The sequence below is a fragment of the Poecilia latipinna genome, unplaced genomic scaffold, assembly GCF_001443285.1.
Source record: "Poecilia latipinna isolate Pla-1442-1.1 unplaced genomic scaffold, P_latipinna-1.0 Scaffold1817, whole genome shotgun sequence".
Lineage (NCBI taxonomy): Eukaryota > Metazoa > Chordata > Actinopteri > Cyprinodontiformes > Poeciliidae > Poecilia > Poecilia latipinna.
In genome coordinates, this window is record NW_015114433.1 from 78,188 (window position 1) to 98,687 (window position 20,500).

At 36.8% G+C, this 20,500-nt stretch overlaps 2 protein-coding genes and 1 long non-coding RNA gene across 10 annotated transcripts; 1 reads left to right on the top strand and 2 right to left on the bottom strand.

The window, feature by feature from the left end:
* Positions 1-541: 541 nt before the first annotated feature.
* LOC106934494 (uncharacterized) lies at positions 542-15,256 on the bottom strand. Its single transcript, XR_001421708.1, has 3 exons — positions 14,927-15,256; positions 12,481-12,483; positions 542-553 (listed from the first exon to the last, which is right to left on the bottom strand). It is a non-coding gene; the product is annotated as an uncharacterized LOC106934494 (long non-coding RNA).
* On the bottom strand, positions 3,330-5,052 carry LOC106934493 (ammonium transporter Rh type B-like). Its single transcript, XM_015014447.1, has one exon. The coding sequence runs from the start codon at positions 4,170-4,172 to the stop codon at positions 3,585-3,587; it is 588 nt and encodes a 195-aa protein (XP_014869933.1). The 5' UTR covers positions 4,173-5,052; the 3' UTR covers positions 3,330-3,584.
* Positions 5,268-19,477, top strand: arfgap1 (ADP-ribosylation factor GTPase activating protein 1). 8 transcript variants are annotated; one of them, XM_015014434.1, is made up of 14 exons: positions 5,268-5,485; positions 9,497-9,563; positions 9,998-10,107; positions 10,253-10,424; positions 11,188-11,288; positions 11,378-11,464; positions 11,559-11,673; positions 11,770-11,826; positions 11,926-11,958; positions 12,166-12,195; positions 13,600-13,656; positions 15,252-15,311; positions 15,739-15,794; positions 16,248-19,477. In XM_015014434.1, exons 2-14 carry the CDS (start codon positions 9,504-9,506, stop codon positions 16,585-16,587), a joined length of 1,278 nt encoding a protein of 425 aa, XP_014869920.1. In that variant the 5' UTR covers positions 5,268-5,485; positions 9,497-9,503; the 3' UTR covers positions 16,588-19,477. The 8 variants fall into 8 exon arrangements, with proteins under 8 accessions (XP_014869920.1, XP_014869921.1, XP_014869923.1 ...); XM_015014435.1 differs by having other exon boundaries at positions 5,268-5,477; positions 9,494-9,563; XM_015014437.1 differs by lacking the exon at positions 15,252-15,311 and having other exon boundaries at positions 15,745-15,794.
* The last annotated feature ends 1,023 nt before the right edge of the window (positions 19,478-20,500 follow it).

Below are 20,500 nucleotides of genomic sequence, written 5' to 3' on the forward strand. Positions count from 1 at the left end.
ATTTAAACTATTTATATGCACTATTTAAAGGGCTTTCAGTGAAGATATTCAGAATAGCAATGATTCTTTTATGCAAGAATCCCTGTTTGTATTATTATTTTTCCACTAAGGGACTTAATGTCATCCATTCTTTGTATCAAAAGCTCTTAGCTCTGCAAGATTCATGAGCTCCCCTGCATGCACTGCTGTTTTGAGATCTCTATTTATGGCTTTGATGAGATTTAGGTCGTAGTGATACCTCCAGATCTTTTCTGCTAAGGCCCTCTGCTGCGTATTTCATGGTACATTTAGTAATCAGTGTTATGGTTACATTTATTCAGAGGAGTTTTCTACAGAAAATGGTGTGTTTGAAGGGAACAAACCCAACACTGACTACTGACAACTTACCTTCTGTCTTATTTAGGTCTGACGCTGTGTAAAGTAATCTTTAAATTTAAATTTGATGACTCTCATAACAAACGTCATGCTATTTCAAAATCAGGAGAAAAAAAAAATCAAAAGACGGTTCATGTTCTCGTCAGTTACGCTTTAACACATATCTAAGTAAATCCAACTCACGACAGTAGGATAAGTTCAAGCTTCTGCGTAAAATAGTTTAACAACTGTCATGTAACGTAGCGGTGCTGTAAAACAAATGTCAGGGCAGTAAATAACCCAACCCCTTCAGAATTGGTTTTTCAGGCAGGAAAGAAATTCAGCATGCTCCGCTGAATTCGTTTTCCCGCAACATCTAAAAAAAAAGTTGTTTGCACATCCATGCTTTTGCAAAAGTTTCTGCGAAACCACATCTTCTTCTGCTGACGACTGAGCAGAACTGTGATGTAAATCATTTTGTCAGGATGCAGCGTGCATGACTCTAATACTTAGTTTGCCACAATTTTGTTTCTTTCAGTTCAGTATTTATTCATCTGTACCCCGAGACGAGACTCGCCTCTAAATGTTTAAATGGATTTTTAAATTTGGCTGCAAATTTAGTTTAAAATTTGAATGTGGATAAATTGTTAACGCAAAAGCAATTGCTTATTTTATCAATGACTGTGAAGGCGTGTTTGTTTTGTTTGTGTTTTAAATTAAATATTTCCTCTCAAAACAATGCCATTGTTTCTAAAATAGGCACAGGGTTGACGGTGTGGTGAATTTGTGGTAAGCACTGACTCCTCACTGAGCAGGTTGGGCATTTCTTTGTAAACTTCGCGTCCTGCCTGTATATCATACAAAGTTGAGGTGCCAGCTGTCATAACAAGTCGGGTAAACACAACAAATAACTAAATATATATTCAGAATACATGTACAGATGGAAGATTTTGCTCCTCAATAGCTAATTGTTGGTTCTTCATGTCAGAGGAAACAATCAGTGTGGAATGTTTCTGCTGCAAATTCACATGAAAGGAATTAAGTATGGAAATTTAGCATGTCATTCCTTATAGTTGTGCTTTTATTTTTTTCACAGACTCTGATTGGTTGAAATCAAATGCCCACGTCATTGTCTATGTCCTCGGTACCACTCTGGCACTATCACTATTGTTTAACATGGCATGCTGCTTGTCAAAGATCTGCTCAGGTAATTATCATGTTTTCTTTCATACATCAAAGGAAAAGTGGTATTTTTTTTATGGAGAATAAATGATTATTTATGTTGCGACAGGGAAAGGAAGATGTCAGTGCAGGAAGAGACGAAGGTATGTAACTTATGTTTAGATTATGTAATTTATGTTTAGATTATGTAATTTATGTTTAGATTATGTAACTTATGTTTAGATTAAGTCAAGCTCTTTCCTTTGACTAAACAAGAAGAAACTCATGGACCTTTTTCATCCTTTTCTCTAAAATTTAAGTCGGAGTTCCAGACAAATGGAAGATAATCCAATTTATGGGAATCTAAGCTACATGGATGCAAGTAGGTACTCCGTGTGCAGCTGTGTGTATTCACATGTTGGCAGAAATATTTTAAATAAATTGTAATGTTGTCAACAGGTGTAGCTGTGTACACAGATCCCGCTCCTCTTCACTCCTCACTGAGCTCTTCATCTTTAAGGATTGCACACAGGATCCATCCTGACTCACAGGTAGAGCCTTTACAGGTTCTCCACTGAATAAAGTATTTATCTACCAAATACTGAAATTATTTTTATTTTTTGTGTCCTTCCAGTCCAAAAGTCAGGAATGCTACGCCAACCTGACCCTGAAGGCTCCCAGGCCACAGTCTGGGCGCATCTCTCCACAGATCCTGGTCTCAGATATTGTGCATTTAGAGGAGACAGAGGAAACCGGAGAGGCAGAGACGGAGGAACCTGTTACCATAGATGATGCTGTCTCCACCATGTCGGATCTGTACGCCTCCGTGCAAACCCAGCGAGCCAAAATAGTCGACACTGCGGACGGTGAAGAAGGCTACGCAAACCATCTCTGAGACGACCTGTTGACGCTCAGAGGAGGATGGAGGACGTTTTAAAAGCTTCACCTGCCACCACAGGAGGGCGCTATTTGTCACCACATTGAACTGACAGCCTGCTTGCAGCAGTGAAGGACATCACTCGAAGTGTTATTCAGCCCCAGTTATACTCAGGACACGAGAACAGGTCATTACCATTCAGTCTAGTATAATTAAATTAGAATGCATTTTAATTCAAGGTACAAATTCTGAAAAATAAAAAATAACCACCTAATGAAACCAACAGGATAACTTGAAGCAAACTGAGAACTACTAAATGGATCTATTATATCTGTACATGTATTAATGTATTAATTTTAGTTTAAGTGCAACTTTTCACTCCTTTATGTTCATTACTTGTAGGAATGTTCTATGGGAATGATGCCTATAAATACAAATTCTTTGAATACTTTTGTTAAATTGCTGGTTAAATAAAATATGTTTCATACTGAATGATTTGTTTAGACCATTTAAAAGTGTGACAGAGCAAGCAATGGCAACAATGGGAATCTGGACCAGAGAAAGCTTTTTAAGTTCTTCTGCTTTCTTAAAAATGTCAGGTGAACTCAAATCAAATTGGTTAATTTTTAAAGTGTGCATTACTTTATCGACAGTGCAGAAACTCATTAGAGTTTTGTTGCAGGTTTATAAAACTTTTAGGTAACACTTTATTTGAAGGGGGTTGAATAAGACTGACATGACACTTTCATAAACATGACATAACACCTGTCATGAACATGAAAAAGCCTTCATGGATATTTATGACTGTTGTCATAAAGCGTCATTCGGTAAATTATGACACTTTTAATACAAAGTTGACATTATTTAAAATGTCTTTGTTATGACAACTTGACATTAACCAAGAAATCATTACTGATATGAATTTGTTATAAAAGTATTACTGATTGCACTTTAAAAATTAGATAACTTTATGTTATTAAAGGTAAAGTTTAAACAGTAATGAGGCAGTGATAGTGGATGAGCTCAGGCTGAATGTGTGGAGTACGGCTCTGTGCTGGTCGTCACCTTTAAATGTGAGAGCAGAGTTAAATGAAGGCCAAAACACCCAAAGAAAAAGCGTTCCCATCACAGACAGGATGTCGGAGTTATATCTCGTGGTCTCTTTGGGGTGTCCTTTATTCAAACTTGGGCGCTAGAGGACAAAAGTTACCCCCAGCCCAAAGTAACAGGCAAACCGATGAATAAGAATACTGCCTCCTGCGTCATTGATCCGTAGATATTTCAGTACAGCCCACTCGGTGACGGCAAAGATAGGAATCTCCAGCAAAGCCATGACCAGGAGCTGAACAGGGCCGGTCTTCCCAAGCACAGCTCCAAATGAGATGAGGACCACAGCACAGGCAAATTCTGCGTTTATGAGATTGATAAGTCCCAAGTGGATTTTACCGTCAGAGTAAAACTGGAAGTACCCTTGAATCAGGATGGCCCACTGGATGGCTAAGGTGGCTGTGAGGAAGTTGAACACCATCCCACTGAAGCCGTAGAAGCGAAAGAAGGCCAGCAGGCAACCAAAGCCCAGGAAGATCATCACCTGAATATCAGCAAAGTACGGGTAGTCCCGATACATTGAGTTCTCCATCGGGTCGGTCTTGTTGTTTTGCAGCTTCGCATTGGAGTTATCGTCATAGGTGATGAAGATACCGTAGAGTGCAATCATTTCAACCTCCAGCACCAACACGAAGGTTGGCAAACGCAGCTTCAAGCTTGTTGATGCACTCATGATGATGAAGGAGTTGAGATGAGAGACATGCTCCTCCAGTTACTCTAGCACCCCTTATATACAATTTCTTTCCCTGAGATAAGAGCAGCTAATGGCATTGGTGCATTATACTCCTCATATAAGGCCGGCCAGAGTCTTTAACAGAGCAGCATGTCAGATGAATGAACTTCAATCCTTCAGACTCTTTACGATTACCTTATCTCTCCTTCAGTTTTTTATTTGACTGTTCCAAACAGCCACACAGTGATCATATATCTGTACATCGTTCTTCAAACAGTGAACTTCAATTTACTTCTAATTCCTAGAATTTTGATTATTTTTTGAGTGAAAACCAGATAGCATTTTGAGTCTAAATCTGAAATCAAAAATGAGTTTCACAAAGCAAAGACAGTGATTTCAAATTATTATTCGACTCCTGGTCAAACTCTAATAGAATTTGCTATTCTGTTATTAGCAAGCACTCCAATTTTGGTTTATTAGACGACAGAATGTCTGGTATAAAATCTGGGATAGTAAAAACACATTGAATTTATAGCTCAATTAATTTGCTCAATTATTCTTCAGATGTGAAGATGGATATAATATAAAATATTCCATTATCTATATTACCACTATTATTTACACATTGCATTACATTATTCAAAAGCTAAGATCTAAGTTGAACACATTTAAAAATGTACATTTTCATAGTTAGGCTTTTTTATATTTTGTTGTGTATAGGGTAAACAAAAGATTCTTTTTAATATTTTATTGAGTATTGAACCTTCAGGACATCGTCCTTAATTTCTCCCATATTTGGTGGCGATACATCATTTACGAAATCTGTTTTGTTGTGAGTGTAGTCTATGTTCTACTTGAATTGTTAATAAACTTTATTTTTAAAAAAGACCACTGTCTCTACATAACTGTAACTTTTTCTCAGCTCATGATGGCACATATTTACTTCCAAATAACGTTATATGGTTTGCTTCACCGTAAATATCAACCGAATGGTTTTTGTTGTTAGCAGTAACACATTTCAACCAGCGGGTGTCGGTAGTACATTTAATTTCTGCTTTACCCTCCCACATTAAACTTAAAGAAGAAGAATTGAGGCTTGTCCCGTGATGCATTGCTCTGCCAACGTATGCAAACAGGAACATGGCCACCGGTTTTTAACGTAGGTACTTTTTATTAGTCTCCTCTGTGAGCCTCACGCAGCCCGTGACAGCCCGTGAATCTGCCACGGAAGAAAACCCCACGGTATAGTCCAGCCGCGTAGCGTCCACACTCTGAAAGCAGCGTCCCGGTTGTTGTTCATCAGTCCCAGTCAGGTAAGGGCTATGTTAGCTCAATGTTAGCTCAATGTTAGCACACAAAAAAAACCCTCCAGCCAGCAAAAATATTATTGGGTTGACGTGCGTTTGGAAATCAGGATTTTAAATGTTACGTGATAAATGAAACTTTAACCCGAAAACAAAAGAGATGAGTTAAAGTGATGTAGTTTTGTTTCACTAAAAAAAAAAAAGAAAAAAGCCTTGACACGACTACACCAGAGCACAAGCCAATAAAATGACAGTGATTTTCACGTCATGTTGCAAACATGACTGAAAATGTTTAACATTTTCTCACCACCAAACTGACTTGTCTGTAAACACTGGATTTTACAGAAGTGTTTATGATGAAAGCCTCAAACAACTGTGTTAAAATGAGAAGCCACATTATTGATGTCTTTACACGGACACTTATTAATTTGTGTTTTGGATGATGATTAAATCAGAAACTGACAGCTGTTTGTTTTTGTGTATCTGTTTCTTCATACTTTTTCATTGAGATGCACAAACGAAGCTGTTTTTGGTTGATACCAGTTTCTGGTTTTCTTTTTTGAGGTCTATATTTAAAAACAGAAAGTAAATAAAGAAAAAATATATGGATTAAAACAAAAGCCAGGCTGAAACGATTTATTTTTATTCACTTTTAAAATCATCAACTTTCTTCAAATGTAGTTTTAAAGATGGGGGCTGTGATAGAAGATTGAAGCTCATCATGAGTTGTTAGTTTCTCTTTACATAAACTAAAAGCACATAGGATTCATTGGCTAGACAATTAGTACTTTAAGACAAATAAAAACAGGTTAAAATAATTTCTGAAATGCGGACGTTATAACAATTACACAAAATAAATGTTATCTTTTTTTGGTGCAATTTTAATATTATTACTGACTCAAACATATGCTGTTTGTCCTATTTAGTTTTAAACTAATTTAGGTAAAATTAACCCTTTTAAATAATTCCAATAAGAACATGCATATACAAGCAATGCAATTAAAGGAAAAACCAGAGCCAAAATCCAATGAAAAGAGTAAAATGTACCTGGAAATAATATTATATAAAATATGCTAACAGAAAAAAAAACAAGAAATAACAAATGTTAACAATAATTTTCCAAATTTCCTGGTTTTTATTGGTTATTGTCTCAGCTAGTTTTTATCATTTTGTTTCTGTTAGTCTTGTCATTAATTAAAATACTTTAAAGAAACACACTTTTCCAAACCAATAACATCAGCAGAGACTGTTTATCACCCTACTCTCTCAGAAGATGGGGATGCAACAAAATGTGTGTCATTTTTTAAGAATTAGAACTAGATTAGAATTAACATAAGTGCATGAAAGCTCAATATGTAACCATGTTTTTATTTTTTCACCATATTCATGCTTTTGATGGTCACTGGTTTTGTCTACTTCACTTTAGGCATAATGTTATAGCATGTTCATTCAATTGTTTTCAGCTGTATGCAGTATGGAGACAACGATTTGTTGATTGTGTAGCAAACAAATTTGAAAATCACATTAGTGGCACTTGCTATACTTGCCCAAAAAAAAAAATCTTTTCACAAGGAACATGAAACAACTTACTCTTTTACTCTCATCCTGTCACCTTGAGGGACCGGACTGACATTGTGGTTTTCATCCTGCAAAGCAAAGACTGAGTCATCATCACATGTGGCACTTGAGTCCTTCCAAATATTTATTTCCCCTTTAACTTTTTCTGGCAAGTGGATTTGGTTGCACTTTTCTTTTTGACTGAAAATGATCAAGACATGTGAGGCATAGAGAATAGTAGTAATAAATATTACTGATGACTTGCTTAAATTTATTTCTGCTTCAAATATAACCCCATTTAGATCGAAGTAATGTGGAAATTCTGCAAACTGCAGTGTTTTTGTTTTTTTTTAGAAAAAGATCTTTATTGTGTAAATGAAAGAAGACTGTAAACATGCTCATATAAAGATGGAAGAAACAGCAGCTTTGTGTAACAACATTGTTTATAGATTTCCTCACCATTTATGACAGGTAAAAGGGAAAATCACCCTGATTACAAAATAGTATTTCTGCTAGCACACTGTGTACGTTAAGAGTTCCCCATACCACAGTGAAACAATAGACTAAAACAATAACTCTACAACTGGATAATTATTTTTTATATTTGTGCATATAAAAGTTATTTACAAGGGATTGGGCAGTACAACTAGGAAGAAAGATCTATGATATTGCTCCTGAATAAACTGGAGGAGCATTAAATATTTAAAATATTGTGTAATTTCCAAGATTGATAATTTAATAAGACTCACCATTTGTCCTAATTTATTTCTGTGCATCCACATTTGAGCTTGAAATATTGCATCAGTAACTGCAGAATGAAATATCCTCAATTTATCACTAAGAGTCAGAAAAGCAGAAAGTTCCTGAACTTATAAAGCAACCAGACGTGCAAGAACATGCTGTTTTTATCTGAGAGAAAAAATAGAGCCTACAATGTGTGGAAATTTAACATTTTCTTATGTGCAGCACATTGACAACTGTCAATTCACAGAAACAATGTTCTGTTGGAGTGACCTGCTACCTGAGGGTGGTTCTCGTTTTTTCCGAGCCTCGCTGTGACTCTTCCTGGACATGCCAGCGAGCTGTCAACTTGCTTCCTCCTCTTCCTGAAATAGATCTAGAGGCAGTCTGTACCGCTGCAGGTCCTAAAAGAGCCGAAACTCTCCAAACTGCTTTCGTGCCCTGAGGACATTAGGAACCTGTATTCCCTTACAGCCGCTCCTAGTTTCTGACTCGTTCTCATAGAACTACCAGGTTAGGAAGGTGCATCCTGTGTTCAGATCTGCAGCTAGAAAACTAGTTATTTCCTGGATATCTTTTGGATCAGAACTGTGATGTAATTTATGCCAATTCACCTCTAATGAATTCACTGCAGTCTATGTGAAAAAAGCACCTTGACTTTTCAGTTTTAAATTTAAACTTCATTCTACGGCTAATAAATATTCACTTGTGATAATGAATCTTTTGTTGAGAATGACTATTGATTTGAAATGATTATTGATAAATTAGTTATTGCAATAGGCGTAAGTGCATCCCAAGATATAATATATTAATTTGACTTTTTTTCAATAACAAACCTACATTTAGCTTCTCAGAAAATTAGAATAGAGCATAAGCAATTTAACGAAATAAATCCAAAATGTTGGTCTAACAACAAAGGAGTTCATAGATTGTACAGAGATTGGCAGCTGTTAACGAAGCTCTGGATGTTTTAATAGCATTAGCTTTTAGCTGGCTTTGGATATATACTCTTCTAACTCTTGGGAGGATGAGAAATATTCTTTGAGTTTTAGGCCAGTTTGCTGGCTAATCAAGCACAGTGACACCATCATCGTTAAAGCAAGTATTGGTACCAAATCATCCTGGATAATAAAACCAGGATCTCCATAAAGCTTGCCAGCAGAGGGAAGGATGAAGTGCTCTAAAATAATAAACGGCTGTATTGATTGTGGACTTCAGAAAACACAGCGGAGCAACACTAGCACATAATATGACACCACAAATAATCACTGACTCCTGGTTGGAGTTCTTTCTGCTGCTTGTGAACTTTTTTTCATCACAATTTTTCCTTCCACTCAACTTTGCATTAATCAGATTGTTTTGTGAATAACCAGCTTCCCCAGCAATAATATTTGGGATTACTGATCTTCTGGAGAGAGTTGATGTGTCTATTGGACAACTGTCAATTCAATTGTCTTTCTCGTGATTGCGTTGGTTTTCAGTCCTGGTTCTCAGGACCTACTGTCCTTATGTTTCTACCGTTCTATTGAACTGCTGATATAAATTACCTTTCAATTATATTCTAATTTATAAATATAAACCTGTACCATCACATTGCTTATGTGCAACTTCAGTATGCATCAACTGTACGTCAGTGGTAATGACAATGACTAAAGTACTGAGGCAGTAGTTCAAACTTGATATGACTTATTGTACTAAAGATCTGGTCAAACTTTGTTTCAGTGTCATCATGGCGAGTCCAAGGACCAGAAGAGTTCTGAAGGAAGTGAGAACCCAAGATGAAAATAATGTAAGTCGTCACACATCGGCGTATTTGTGCGATTTGATTTCATCCAAGAAAAGACATCTAATTTTACCGTACTGAAAACTTTACAACGAAGCTTGTCTTTGTGTTGTAGAGAAGGCGTTTGATGGTCCTTTCATCAGTGCCTAAATAAGCCAGAAGTAATTTTTGATGGTCATTGTTCTGCCAGTGGACATTTGGTTGGCTGTCATCTTTGGCAGACATTTTTCTGTCTTATAACTTTTGTAAAAAACAAAACAAAAACAACCAAGCAAAAATACTTTTATTGCACCTAATCTGTATTCTGAAATACAGACTAGACTGTCAGTATTTTTATTTTGTGAAAATTTAGATTGGGGGAAAAAAAAGCTGATGCACCACCATGCAGCATTTTTTTTTAAATTGTAGCTCTCTGACATTTTCTAATGTTTTCTTTGCAGCTTTGTTTTGAGTGTGGGGCTTTTAACCCTCAGTGGGTTAGTGTCACATATGGCATTTGGATCTGCCTGGAGTGCTCTGGGAAGCACAGAGGCCTGGGAGTGCACCTCAGGTAAGAGGGGTGGAGTACATCATGCTTTTGTTAAATCGAGAAATATAATATTTTAAAATCTGCCTGGCTCATGTCGGATCATTAGGGATTTTCCTGATGTTTCAGAGCATATTGCTATAGCCTTTGATTCGTCCCCTCTCTTCAGCTTTGTGCGCTCGGTCACCATGGACAAGTGGAAAGATATTGAACTGGAGAAAATGAAAGCTGGTGGAAATGGGAAGTTCCGCCTGTTTCTAGAACTCCAAGACGATTATGACCCAAACTGGACCTTACAGGAGAAGTACAACAGCAAAGCTGCTGCTCTCTTCAGAGACAAGGTGAGCGGCACAAAACCAACGTTTTATAACTAAAACTTTTCATTTGGCCTGGAAAGGACACAGCATCCTATTGCACTTTTCTTTTCTAGTCTTGGACTTCAATTTTTAAACAGAAATTATGTTACTAAATATTTATTTGTTGGAAATGAAACAGCTTTGTAAATTGTCTTGCAAAATCATTCCCACTCCTTTAACTTTTTAACACTTTATGAAATTACTACCACAAAATGTGACGTGTGACTGGATTGTAGATGATTAACCAAAGAAAATAAGATTTCTGTTCTGCATTTTAATTAGGCCCCTTTTAATAGGATTCCTTTAAATAAAATAAAGTACAAATACTTTTTGGACAACTGCCTAAGTTATGGGGAATTTTAAAGTATTCAATTTGATTGAGTTCTTTTGCTAAAAAGAAGGATGTCTCTATGTAAGTCTCTATGTATGAAACTGGTTGAGTTATTTCCAAAATACTTGCCTCTTTAATTGTAGCAAAACATGATTCTATGTCATGTTGACTCAATGGAGCTGAATTCAATACAATGCACAGTAAAAATTGCATGTTTATTTTTTAAATTTAAAATATTCATGGTAACCACTCCACATCTGTCACTTTGTTTAGATTTGTCACATAAAATCCCACTAAACTACAATAAAGTAGTTACTGTTTTGATGTAAAAACATTTTGCAAGACATAATAAATTAATTAAATGAGTACACTTTTGTCTTGTGGCCGAAAGAATTCAGTCCTGACTGACTTTTCTAGGTAGCAACATTAGCTGAGGGGAAGGAGTGGTCCATTGATACGTCCCCTGCCAGAAACTGGACTCCTCCTCAACCCAAGTCAGGCCTTTCTTCGTCTCACCGGTAATTTGGACAATTTGAACACATTAATGCTGGTTGTTATTGAATCAGAGCAGCCATTAAATGTGCTGGTGTATGCTATTTAAATCCAGATCTGGGGGATCTGGACAGAATCCAGTCAGTTCTGGTGACAAAGCATTCGAGGATTGGTTGAGTGACGACGTCAACTCTTATCAAAGGTAAGATTTTTCCTGTCTCATTTCATCCTGGTTTGTTGTGCACATCAGGTTATGTGTTGGTAATTTTATGTAAAATGCCTTTACTGTTCCTCAGTGGGGGAGGCTACAGTGGGAACCAAGAGAATCGATATGTTGGTTTTGGCAACACTGTAACCCCAGAGAAGAAGGATGAGGACTTCTTGAACAATGCAATGTCTTCAATTTATTCAGTGAGTCTTTGTATATTTAACTTTTTCTTTTGTTTTGCTAGAGATTACTTATTACGCTTCTGTTGTTATTTAATATTATTTTTTTGTGTTTTGCAGGGCTGGAGCAGTTTTACTGTTGGTGCCACCAAAATTGCTTCAATTGCCAAAGATAACGTAATTTAACATGTTTCACATAAAGCTGGAGTTTAAACGCATCTCCCCTTGAAGACTTGTGAAACTCATTATCTTGTTTCTTTTTATGCACTTATGCAGACAACAAAACTGGCAAACCAAGCAACTTTAAAGGTAAGAGTAGCATCTCAAGTAGCCTGGTAAAGCCAAAGATTTCTTTGTGCTTTTCAGTCGATTTTATTGAAATATTCCTTCCAGCTTGAGATTGATGGCATGGACATGCAGTACTTTACTGGCTATTTATTATGCAGTGTATGTGGAACATGTTAGGCTGTGATAACTGTGTTATTACTAATATCTCTCTGCCCTCCTTGGACGTAGTTGAGGGGCTATAAAGCTCCCCCTGAACCGGTAAAGCAGTTTATAGCTGCATGCTCGTTTTTGCACATCATTTATTTAAGGCTGCCGCATTTTTTTAAATTTATTTTTTAAGCAAATTTTAAATGGAGAACCATTGTGCAAAATGTTGCTGAATTACGTGTTAATGTGCTTCTGCTTGTTAACACTAAGAGTTGCTTGTGTTGGTGCCTTGAGTTTATGTCCTGATGCAGGAGGTCTACTGGGACATAAACGGTAATATTAAATAAGGATTGCAAATAATTCCCACCCTTATTATGGATATGAGCCACTGTTCACTCACTTCCATACATAATGGGTTATCCATTTATGCATGACTTCTTATTGTCTTTTACAACCATTACAAGAGATGTAAGATGTAAAGATGTGCTCTGGCATGTGAAAACATTTCTTTATAGCCCCCAGGATTATCATGTTACTCTGCAGTGCATTCAGTGCAGTGCTGGGCGCATTGTACATATAATAATAATAATTAATAATAAATTATTGTCCAGTGTTACGGGCCCAAAGTGTCAGAATAATATAAATACTTTGCAAAAATAATTATTTATGGGGTTAATTTCTATTTCTATTGTCTATTGTCACCTTTCCCCAAAAATAAATATTATTGATATTAACTCTCTGTAGCTTCCATCTCAGCCTTGTCTATCTCACTTACTGATATTGATGGGTAAGGCTGGCAAACTGAAATAAATTGATGATATGCTGCAACATGACTGTTAACTAATAACTGAAATAATTATGTCTTTTGGCATGTGTAACGGATACAAAGCTGAGTAGACAGTCTTTACAGTTGATCAACTACGCATTAAATAAATTACAATGTTTACTTACACTTTTTCTGATTTTTAGAGTGGTTTTATGTGTTGAATTGTGGCACTTTTAGCCATTGAAAGCCCCAAAAAACATGATGGGGAGGAAAAAGATCTTTTATCATTATCATGTCAGAACCACTGGGAACCAAAGTCTCCTACATAATAAAAATTAGCTAAAGATTCTATGGTAAATTAAAAAAAAAAAGATAAATCATAGAAAAGGGTATAATGTAAAGCAGCTTAGAAAGTGAGTGGATTCTGAGCTTTAGAAATACGTTCTGTAAAACGTTTTACTTCTCAGAATATATTTGATTACATGTCTACCTTAAATGCCAGCCTGTGTTTGATGAGGGACAGAGATGAATCGGTATGCAGTAAGCAGTGCTGCCTTTAAAAAGCAAGCTGATGTAAGCTTTTTTTTTCCCCTTTGTGCCATTACTCCCTCTAGAGCTTTTTCAGTGTCATTGTGAATGCTCGGTGTTTACATGCAGCTGAAGGACAAGCAGCTCAGTATGTTGCGCTAATGTGGATCTTTAATTATGTTTTTATTCAAGCGAACTCTCCTCTCTTGACTTCCAACTAGGCCACAGAGTTAGGACAGACAATAAATGAGAATGTTATCAAACCTACCCACGAGAAGGTAACGCTGATGTTCAGAGTCGCTGCTTTGGTGGTGGGTTGCAGTGCTTTTTAGACAAAAATGGCTTCAGATGTGAATGTGCTCTTTCCGCCACTGCTCGTCTCTGCCAGTTTTTCTGCTCGATGCCAGCTTACACTAAACGACAAAATCTGTGGACTTTAGTATAAAAATGCATCTTCTGCCAGTATCTGTGGATGTCTGCAAAACTGTCTATGCAGTCACATTTTGAGTGCTTTGAATTGTTTAAGAGTAAAATTTTGGAACTGTCTTATTTTAAGCTTCTTAGAGTAAAATTTATATTTCTCAAGTACAATCAAGTACAGTATTTTCCGCACTATAAGGCGCACCTAAAAACCTTCAATTTACTCAAAAGCCGACAGTGCGCCTTATACTCCGATGCGCCTTATATATGGACCAATATTGAGCCACAACAGGTCTAGCAACGGACCTTACCACAGGGGCCGCGTTTCATTGGCTAATGCCCATTTTACGTCACAGCGCAGCTACCACGTGCGTGACCGTCTCACAAACACAAGCTCCAGTAGTAAACATATGATAATGTACATTGTGGACCATCAAAACCATGAATGCCGACTTACCCAGCCTTGCAACAACAGTAGGCATCAGTGATCTTGTCCACAGCTATATTTATGCTGAGGGAATGAGGATCTGCTATTTTCCTCATCTATCGGTAGCTTTTAGCTGTGACGCGCACAATGTTGGAGGCATCCGCTCAAACACCTTGATGTCGTCCAAAAAAGATGACATGAACTTGTTGGTTCCCCTGTCCATTGTCGTGGCTGATATGTTGTGAAAATCCGGCAGAAATGCTACGCTAATTAACTCAGATCGAAATGAAAGACGTCATGTTTACACAGACATGCAGTAGGCTGCTTACGTAGTTGGTCCACTACGGTAAGCAGCCGCCAACTTCTTTTTCCCCCGTAGAAGAAGTAGTGCGCGGTGCATGCTGGGATAGTTGTCAGAACACTGGTTTGTTAATAAAGTTTGATAATACATTTAAAGGGGGGAGGGGCAGGGGAAGAGAGACAGAGACTCTCTGCAGCATGTCGGTTGGTCTGTGTTACCCAGAAAGCAGTTGGGCACAATATCGCAACCCCAACACCGTGAGTGAAACAACGACTGGGCCAGCCTACTATATAAAGTACTCGGGGGCATTTCTTTATAAATGTGGATGTGTAATAATAGAGTATGAGGCGTCTATTCTATGCGCCTTATAATCCGGTGCGCCTTGTAGTGCGGAAAATACGGTAATTGCCTTTACTTGTCCAAGTATGGAAAGATATGAACATAAGGGTATGCTTATTCCGAAACCCATTGATTGACACTTTTGACAAAATCATTTTGTCTTCTAATGTAGAGTTGGCATTGCTAATTCTGGCTGTCTGTAGTGATTGTGTGTTTGCTTTATTTAAAACTGTTATTACTTTCTGGCTTCTGCCTTCTTAATTGGTGGTGCTATCAACTAAACCAATCACTTTTCTCATCCAAATGTTACTGCTGCTACAACAGTGTGTGCAGTAAATGACTGCTTCTGTTTTTCAAAATTTCTAATAATAATTTGGCTTATCCAGGTCAAAGATGGCAAATTGATAGATGAAATGACAGTCGGCATCACTGGGCTGGCGAACAAGGTATGATGGGCAGACCTCTGCCTCTACGTACTGGTGCAAAACCAGCCTCCTGACTGACTGATGGAGGGCTGCCCACCTCAAAAAGAGACTTTAGAGCAAAAACTTGCACAACAGCCTGAGGAGGCTGGTTTTGCACTGACGATAAAAGCCTGAACAATGCTAATTAAATGTGATGTTTTGTTTTTCTTGCTGCCATGAATGTTCTGACGGTGAGTACACTGTAGACAAAAAAGAATCCTGTAATGTTGATAAAACAATTTTTATCTTTTGAACAGTTAAACAATAACGGCAATGTTTAAGTTAATTTAATAACTTTAATGTGTTGTGTAAATCATGATGTATTTTTTGTTTCTAGTTTACATTGTTACTGTGTGTTTTTACAATTTTTTTTTTGTCAGGATTTAAACTTGGTCTTACATTTGTTTAGGTTCAGGGAGCTGGAGCAAAATTGACAAACCTGTTTACTGGAAAACCACAAGATGGGTAATTAACCGTCATATCTTTGCCTTCTTTTAAAGGTGCATTTTAGAAACTTAAAATGTAGTGAAAGTGCATTTGTTTTAGTAATTCTGTGTTAAAATTGAAACTCTTGTATGACATTAAATAATTAGAGGGATACATTTGAAATGTTTCTTTTCATTTTGATTATTATGGTTCACAGATTAGCTGACCAGAAATTAGAACATCAAATAAAACCAATAAAGGAAATTTAATATAGAAATGTTATGATGGTGCAGTCATGACAACTACAAACTATTCCAGTTGTCATTGGTGACCTTCAAAAGGAGAATATTCCTCAAAAGGTCACTACTGAAGAAACTTGCTGTTCAAAATTTGATATAGCAAAAGTTGCTTAAAACCCTCACCCAAAGTACTTTATTCTAATAATATAGTATGGTCTTTCAGTTAATATTGTTAATTTTCTTCTGTGTTCAGCTCTGGTGGAGAGAGCTACCAGAACATGGATGCTACTGAGGGGTATCAAGGCAGCTCCAGCCAACCCATGTCAAGGGATTTCTGGGAAACGTTTGGCAGCAACAGCTCCTTAAAGGAGAAGAAATCTCCCAGCAGTGACAGCTGGACCATGGCAGATAATTCTGCCAAGAAGAGCTCTGACAGCTGGGACAATTGGGGCTCTGAAGGAGCCTCCAACAACAAACACAGCACAGAGGAGAGCTGGGAGGCCTGGGACAACAACTGGGAGAATGCGGATGGTAAGACAAAGAAGAGTCCCTCGAAGCCTGCTGAAGAAGCCTGGGATAATGCAGGCTGGTGATTGCCTCACAAACTTACATCACCTAAAGGTTTTTTTTTTTTTCCCCCTTTCCACCTTGTGCCAGTTTCTCTCCTGTTATTCATCTCATTTGCACTTTCTGGAAGAGAGTTGCATTAGCTTAATTCCTGTTTATGCATTCAGAATGAATTTAATCAATGAAACCCGGGGAAGATTTGAGCTCATCAAATGAACACCTAAAGGAACTGTTTACTGCCAGAGTTATATTTTATTAGGAACTGGCCCCATCTCAAAGAGTCACCTTTACTCAGTGTAGATAAAATCATGACTTCCTGTATGGATTACCAACATGTTTTGGTTGTAAAGTAAAATAAAGCGGTGTGCCAACAATAAGTGGTTTGGCAATGCTGTTGTTTTTCCAACACTGAAATTATCGCATGGGAATTAAAAAAATCTGGTATTGTAAATGAGTCATTGTAAATATTACAATATTTTTTCTGTTTAGTCAAAATATTATTTTTGAGCACCTGATGCCCATTTAGCACTATGCTCACAGATTTAAAATAAATTAGAATAAAACAGTTTAAGAGCTTGTCTACAGGTGGTTAACTTATCAGAAATTAAAATCTTGCAATACTTTGATCTATTATTTGTCGTTTTGAGTCATCGAGACCCCAAAACTGCATCAAAAAATTTGAGAGCCGCAGAATGCCTTTGTTGTGTGATTTGGACAAGAAAATGAGACAAAAGGATCATGTGAAAATTGGCTGGTGTTGCTAAGATACCGGAAAAAAACCAACTAAAACATCTAAATGTTTCTGTACAATTTGAATTAATTCCTTCTCAATCATAGGAGAAAATTGTTTCTTAGTGGGTTAAATGTTTTTACTGTTCTTGTGCATCCTCCAGTTTAGCATAGAGTGAGCCTGAACACTTTGAGTCATGAAACCATCATTAGACACCTGATAAATTATTGGTGTTCTCTCATTTTAATAGAAAATGCAACACAAGTACAACTGAAAATCCGATTTAATTATCAGATGAACTGTCCATCATTGCAAAGCTATCAAGATCTATTTTGGGGCTTTTATGCGTTTTGTTATGCTTAGTTTTTCATTTTCTAACATTTGCTTGAAATGAACACAATGTGTCAAAATTACTCCGTCTTTACCGCTCAAATCACGGTTTTTTAATTAAACAAACTTGTATCATCAATCAGACATCATTTTATCCTCATTTTCAACTTTTATGTTTTGAAGACCTTTGGGGAAAAAACTGCATCATATTGATCATTTTAAGTGAAGACGTCTTGTTGCAGGGAAGCGCTCCTAGTACTGTACGTGTGCATGAAGGTTGTTTCAGAAACTGGATCCAGGGGATGAGTGTACACTAGATTTTCACAAGGATTGTTTTAAAGCAGCAAATCTGTGAGCATTTGTGACACCATCTCAGGAGGTATTTTATCTCATGGTTACATTGGAAATTAGTATTACTGTTAACATTCACTATGGCCCGTATCATTGGTCTTAAACGCTTGTGAATTATTCCAGTGGCAAATTGGATGAGCTTAGGTGGCATTTGCAGTCAGTGATCATCATAGATGCAGGTACATTATGAAAAGTTAACCTTATAACAAAAAGGCATGATGTCATTGTGAAAAGGGGCGTTTGTAGCAAATTTAATTGGACAATTAATTTCCTGTGTGGATTTTCATTTTCTGAATGGTCCAACAAAACCACAATGGAACTTGATTAGTTTTTCTATTAGTGCAATAAAAATTTTAATTTGTATCATGATGAGCATTGTAATGGATTTTGTGCCTCTTGATCTTTGTATTATTGTTATTATCATTAGTGTTAATCAGTCAAAAAATGCCACTGAGTTGTTACAGCGCTTAGGATACAGTCTCATTAGGCCTAAAGATCTGTTTTAATTATAAAAGAAATATTCTTAGGAACTTCAATAGAAACCCACTTCCCTACCTCCGAGAAGTCCATTGTTTACATTTTACAATTCTTATTTTCAAGTCCCTCTGTTTTGTTTTGATGTTTGATTTCAATTGATTATTATTATTATTATTATTTTGTGTGTGTGTGTATGGGTTTAAAAACGTGACTGACAGCAGACTCGAGTCTCCAGTGTTGATGTGTTTTCAGTGTCAATGCTGCGCTGTTTAAAAAAAAAGAAACCCCTCCTGTAACAGTCGTGTTGCTTAAACTCTGCAGTCGTGTTTATGTACAGTCAGGTGTTAAAGCCTTAAAAAGCCTTTGTAACTTTCTGTTGATAATGATGGATGTTTGCTTGTGTGTGCGTCTTTCTCTGATGCAGTGAGGTGTACATTTCAGTAAATGTTGCTCTTATTGTCCGCTATATTACTGACACATTGTAAAGACCCTATTACTTCTCTTTATTTGTCGTTCTTAAGGCGTTATAAAAATTGAGGATATTGAGGGAAGACTCGCCACACTTTGGTTTTTAAAGACACAAGAGCATTAAACCAGCAAATGTCTTGCTTAGCCCACTTTTTCCCCCCATAAAATACAGAATGTGTTGAATCAAATCCATTTAACTACTTTTGTAAAAAGTTAGGACTTTTTTTAATCAACAACTGATTATTTTTCACATTACAGTAATTTAATTTATACCGTTTCTCTGAGCATCAGTTGATCTGTGCCTGTGCAACATTTGAGATCGAGTATGTGTGTGTGTAGCTGTGAAACTAATCATGTCAAAATACTATTTTTGATGTCATGCATGATATTTAAAGTGGCTATGAATACATGACGTTGTTTCCTCAGTGAGTACAGTTGTCTGCTTGTTTCACCAGCAGCATTCCTTATCAGGTGAACCTGTGTTACCCATCACGTTAGGGCTGTGGATAATTTTTCCTGTACACATGGTTCAGTGTAAAATAAAACCGTATCGTGAGTGATTCTGTGTTGCGGTGTAGTCATTTCTTGAAATGTATAATTTTCATCAATGAAAATCCAGATTTTTTTTTATCTGAAAAAGCTTTTTATGTTAAAGTATCAGATGATGATTCTTTTATATGCATCTGAAACATGGTGTCCACGTATTTAACCCTTTTGAGCCACATTTAGTGCAAGTCTTGCGTGATACAAGTTTTGTGTTTATAAGGACTGAATATTTAGTCCTTTCTTTGTAAAATTATCAAAGTTTAGATGGGGATGATAACCTATGTGATGAGTAACTTTAAAATATCAATCTAAGCTGTTCCATTGTAGCCTAGTCTGTATGTTTTTGGTTGTCCTGCTGAAAGTTTGAACCTCTGCTTTTTTTGTTCCTGCTGAAGAAATGATTCCCGCAGTAAAATGCTGCCACCGCCATCATTCATCGTAGGAATGGTGTGCTCAGGATGATGTGCAATGTCAGATTTAGCATTTTGCATACCGACCAAAAAAGTTGTGTTTTATCTCCTCTGCTCAAGATGAGATAAAACTCATCTACTCCCTATTTCAAAAACCTTATTTTCCCCTGTGGCAAAGTTCAAACAAGATTTATTAGGAATATATTTTTTAACAACTTTCTTCTTATCACTTTTCCATAAAGACCAGATGTGCTGTGCATAACTTACAGCTTTCCTGAGTACAGTTAACTCTTTGCTTTCCTTTCCTAGCTGGCGTGATTAGGTACAGTCATCTCTTGTTAGGTTTGCAGTTATATTATTTCTATTGAAAATAATAATATTGGTGGTCTGTGAGATATTTAACACTTGAGATATTATTGTGTGATCTACCATATTTATCCCTAACCTGTCTATTGTGTTCCTTCATGATGCTGTTTGTTCATTGCTTTCTAACAAACCTCCGAGGCCTTCACGGAACAGCTGGGTTTATACCGACAATCTTAGTATTAGATATGAGATTAAATCGGGTGACAACTACCGGTACTTATTCAAATATGACTACTTTCCAGATTTTAATTTGTAAAATAA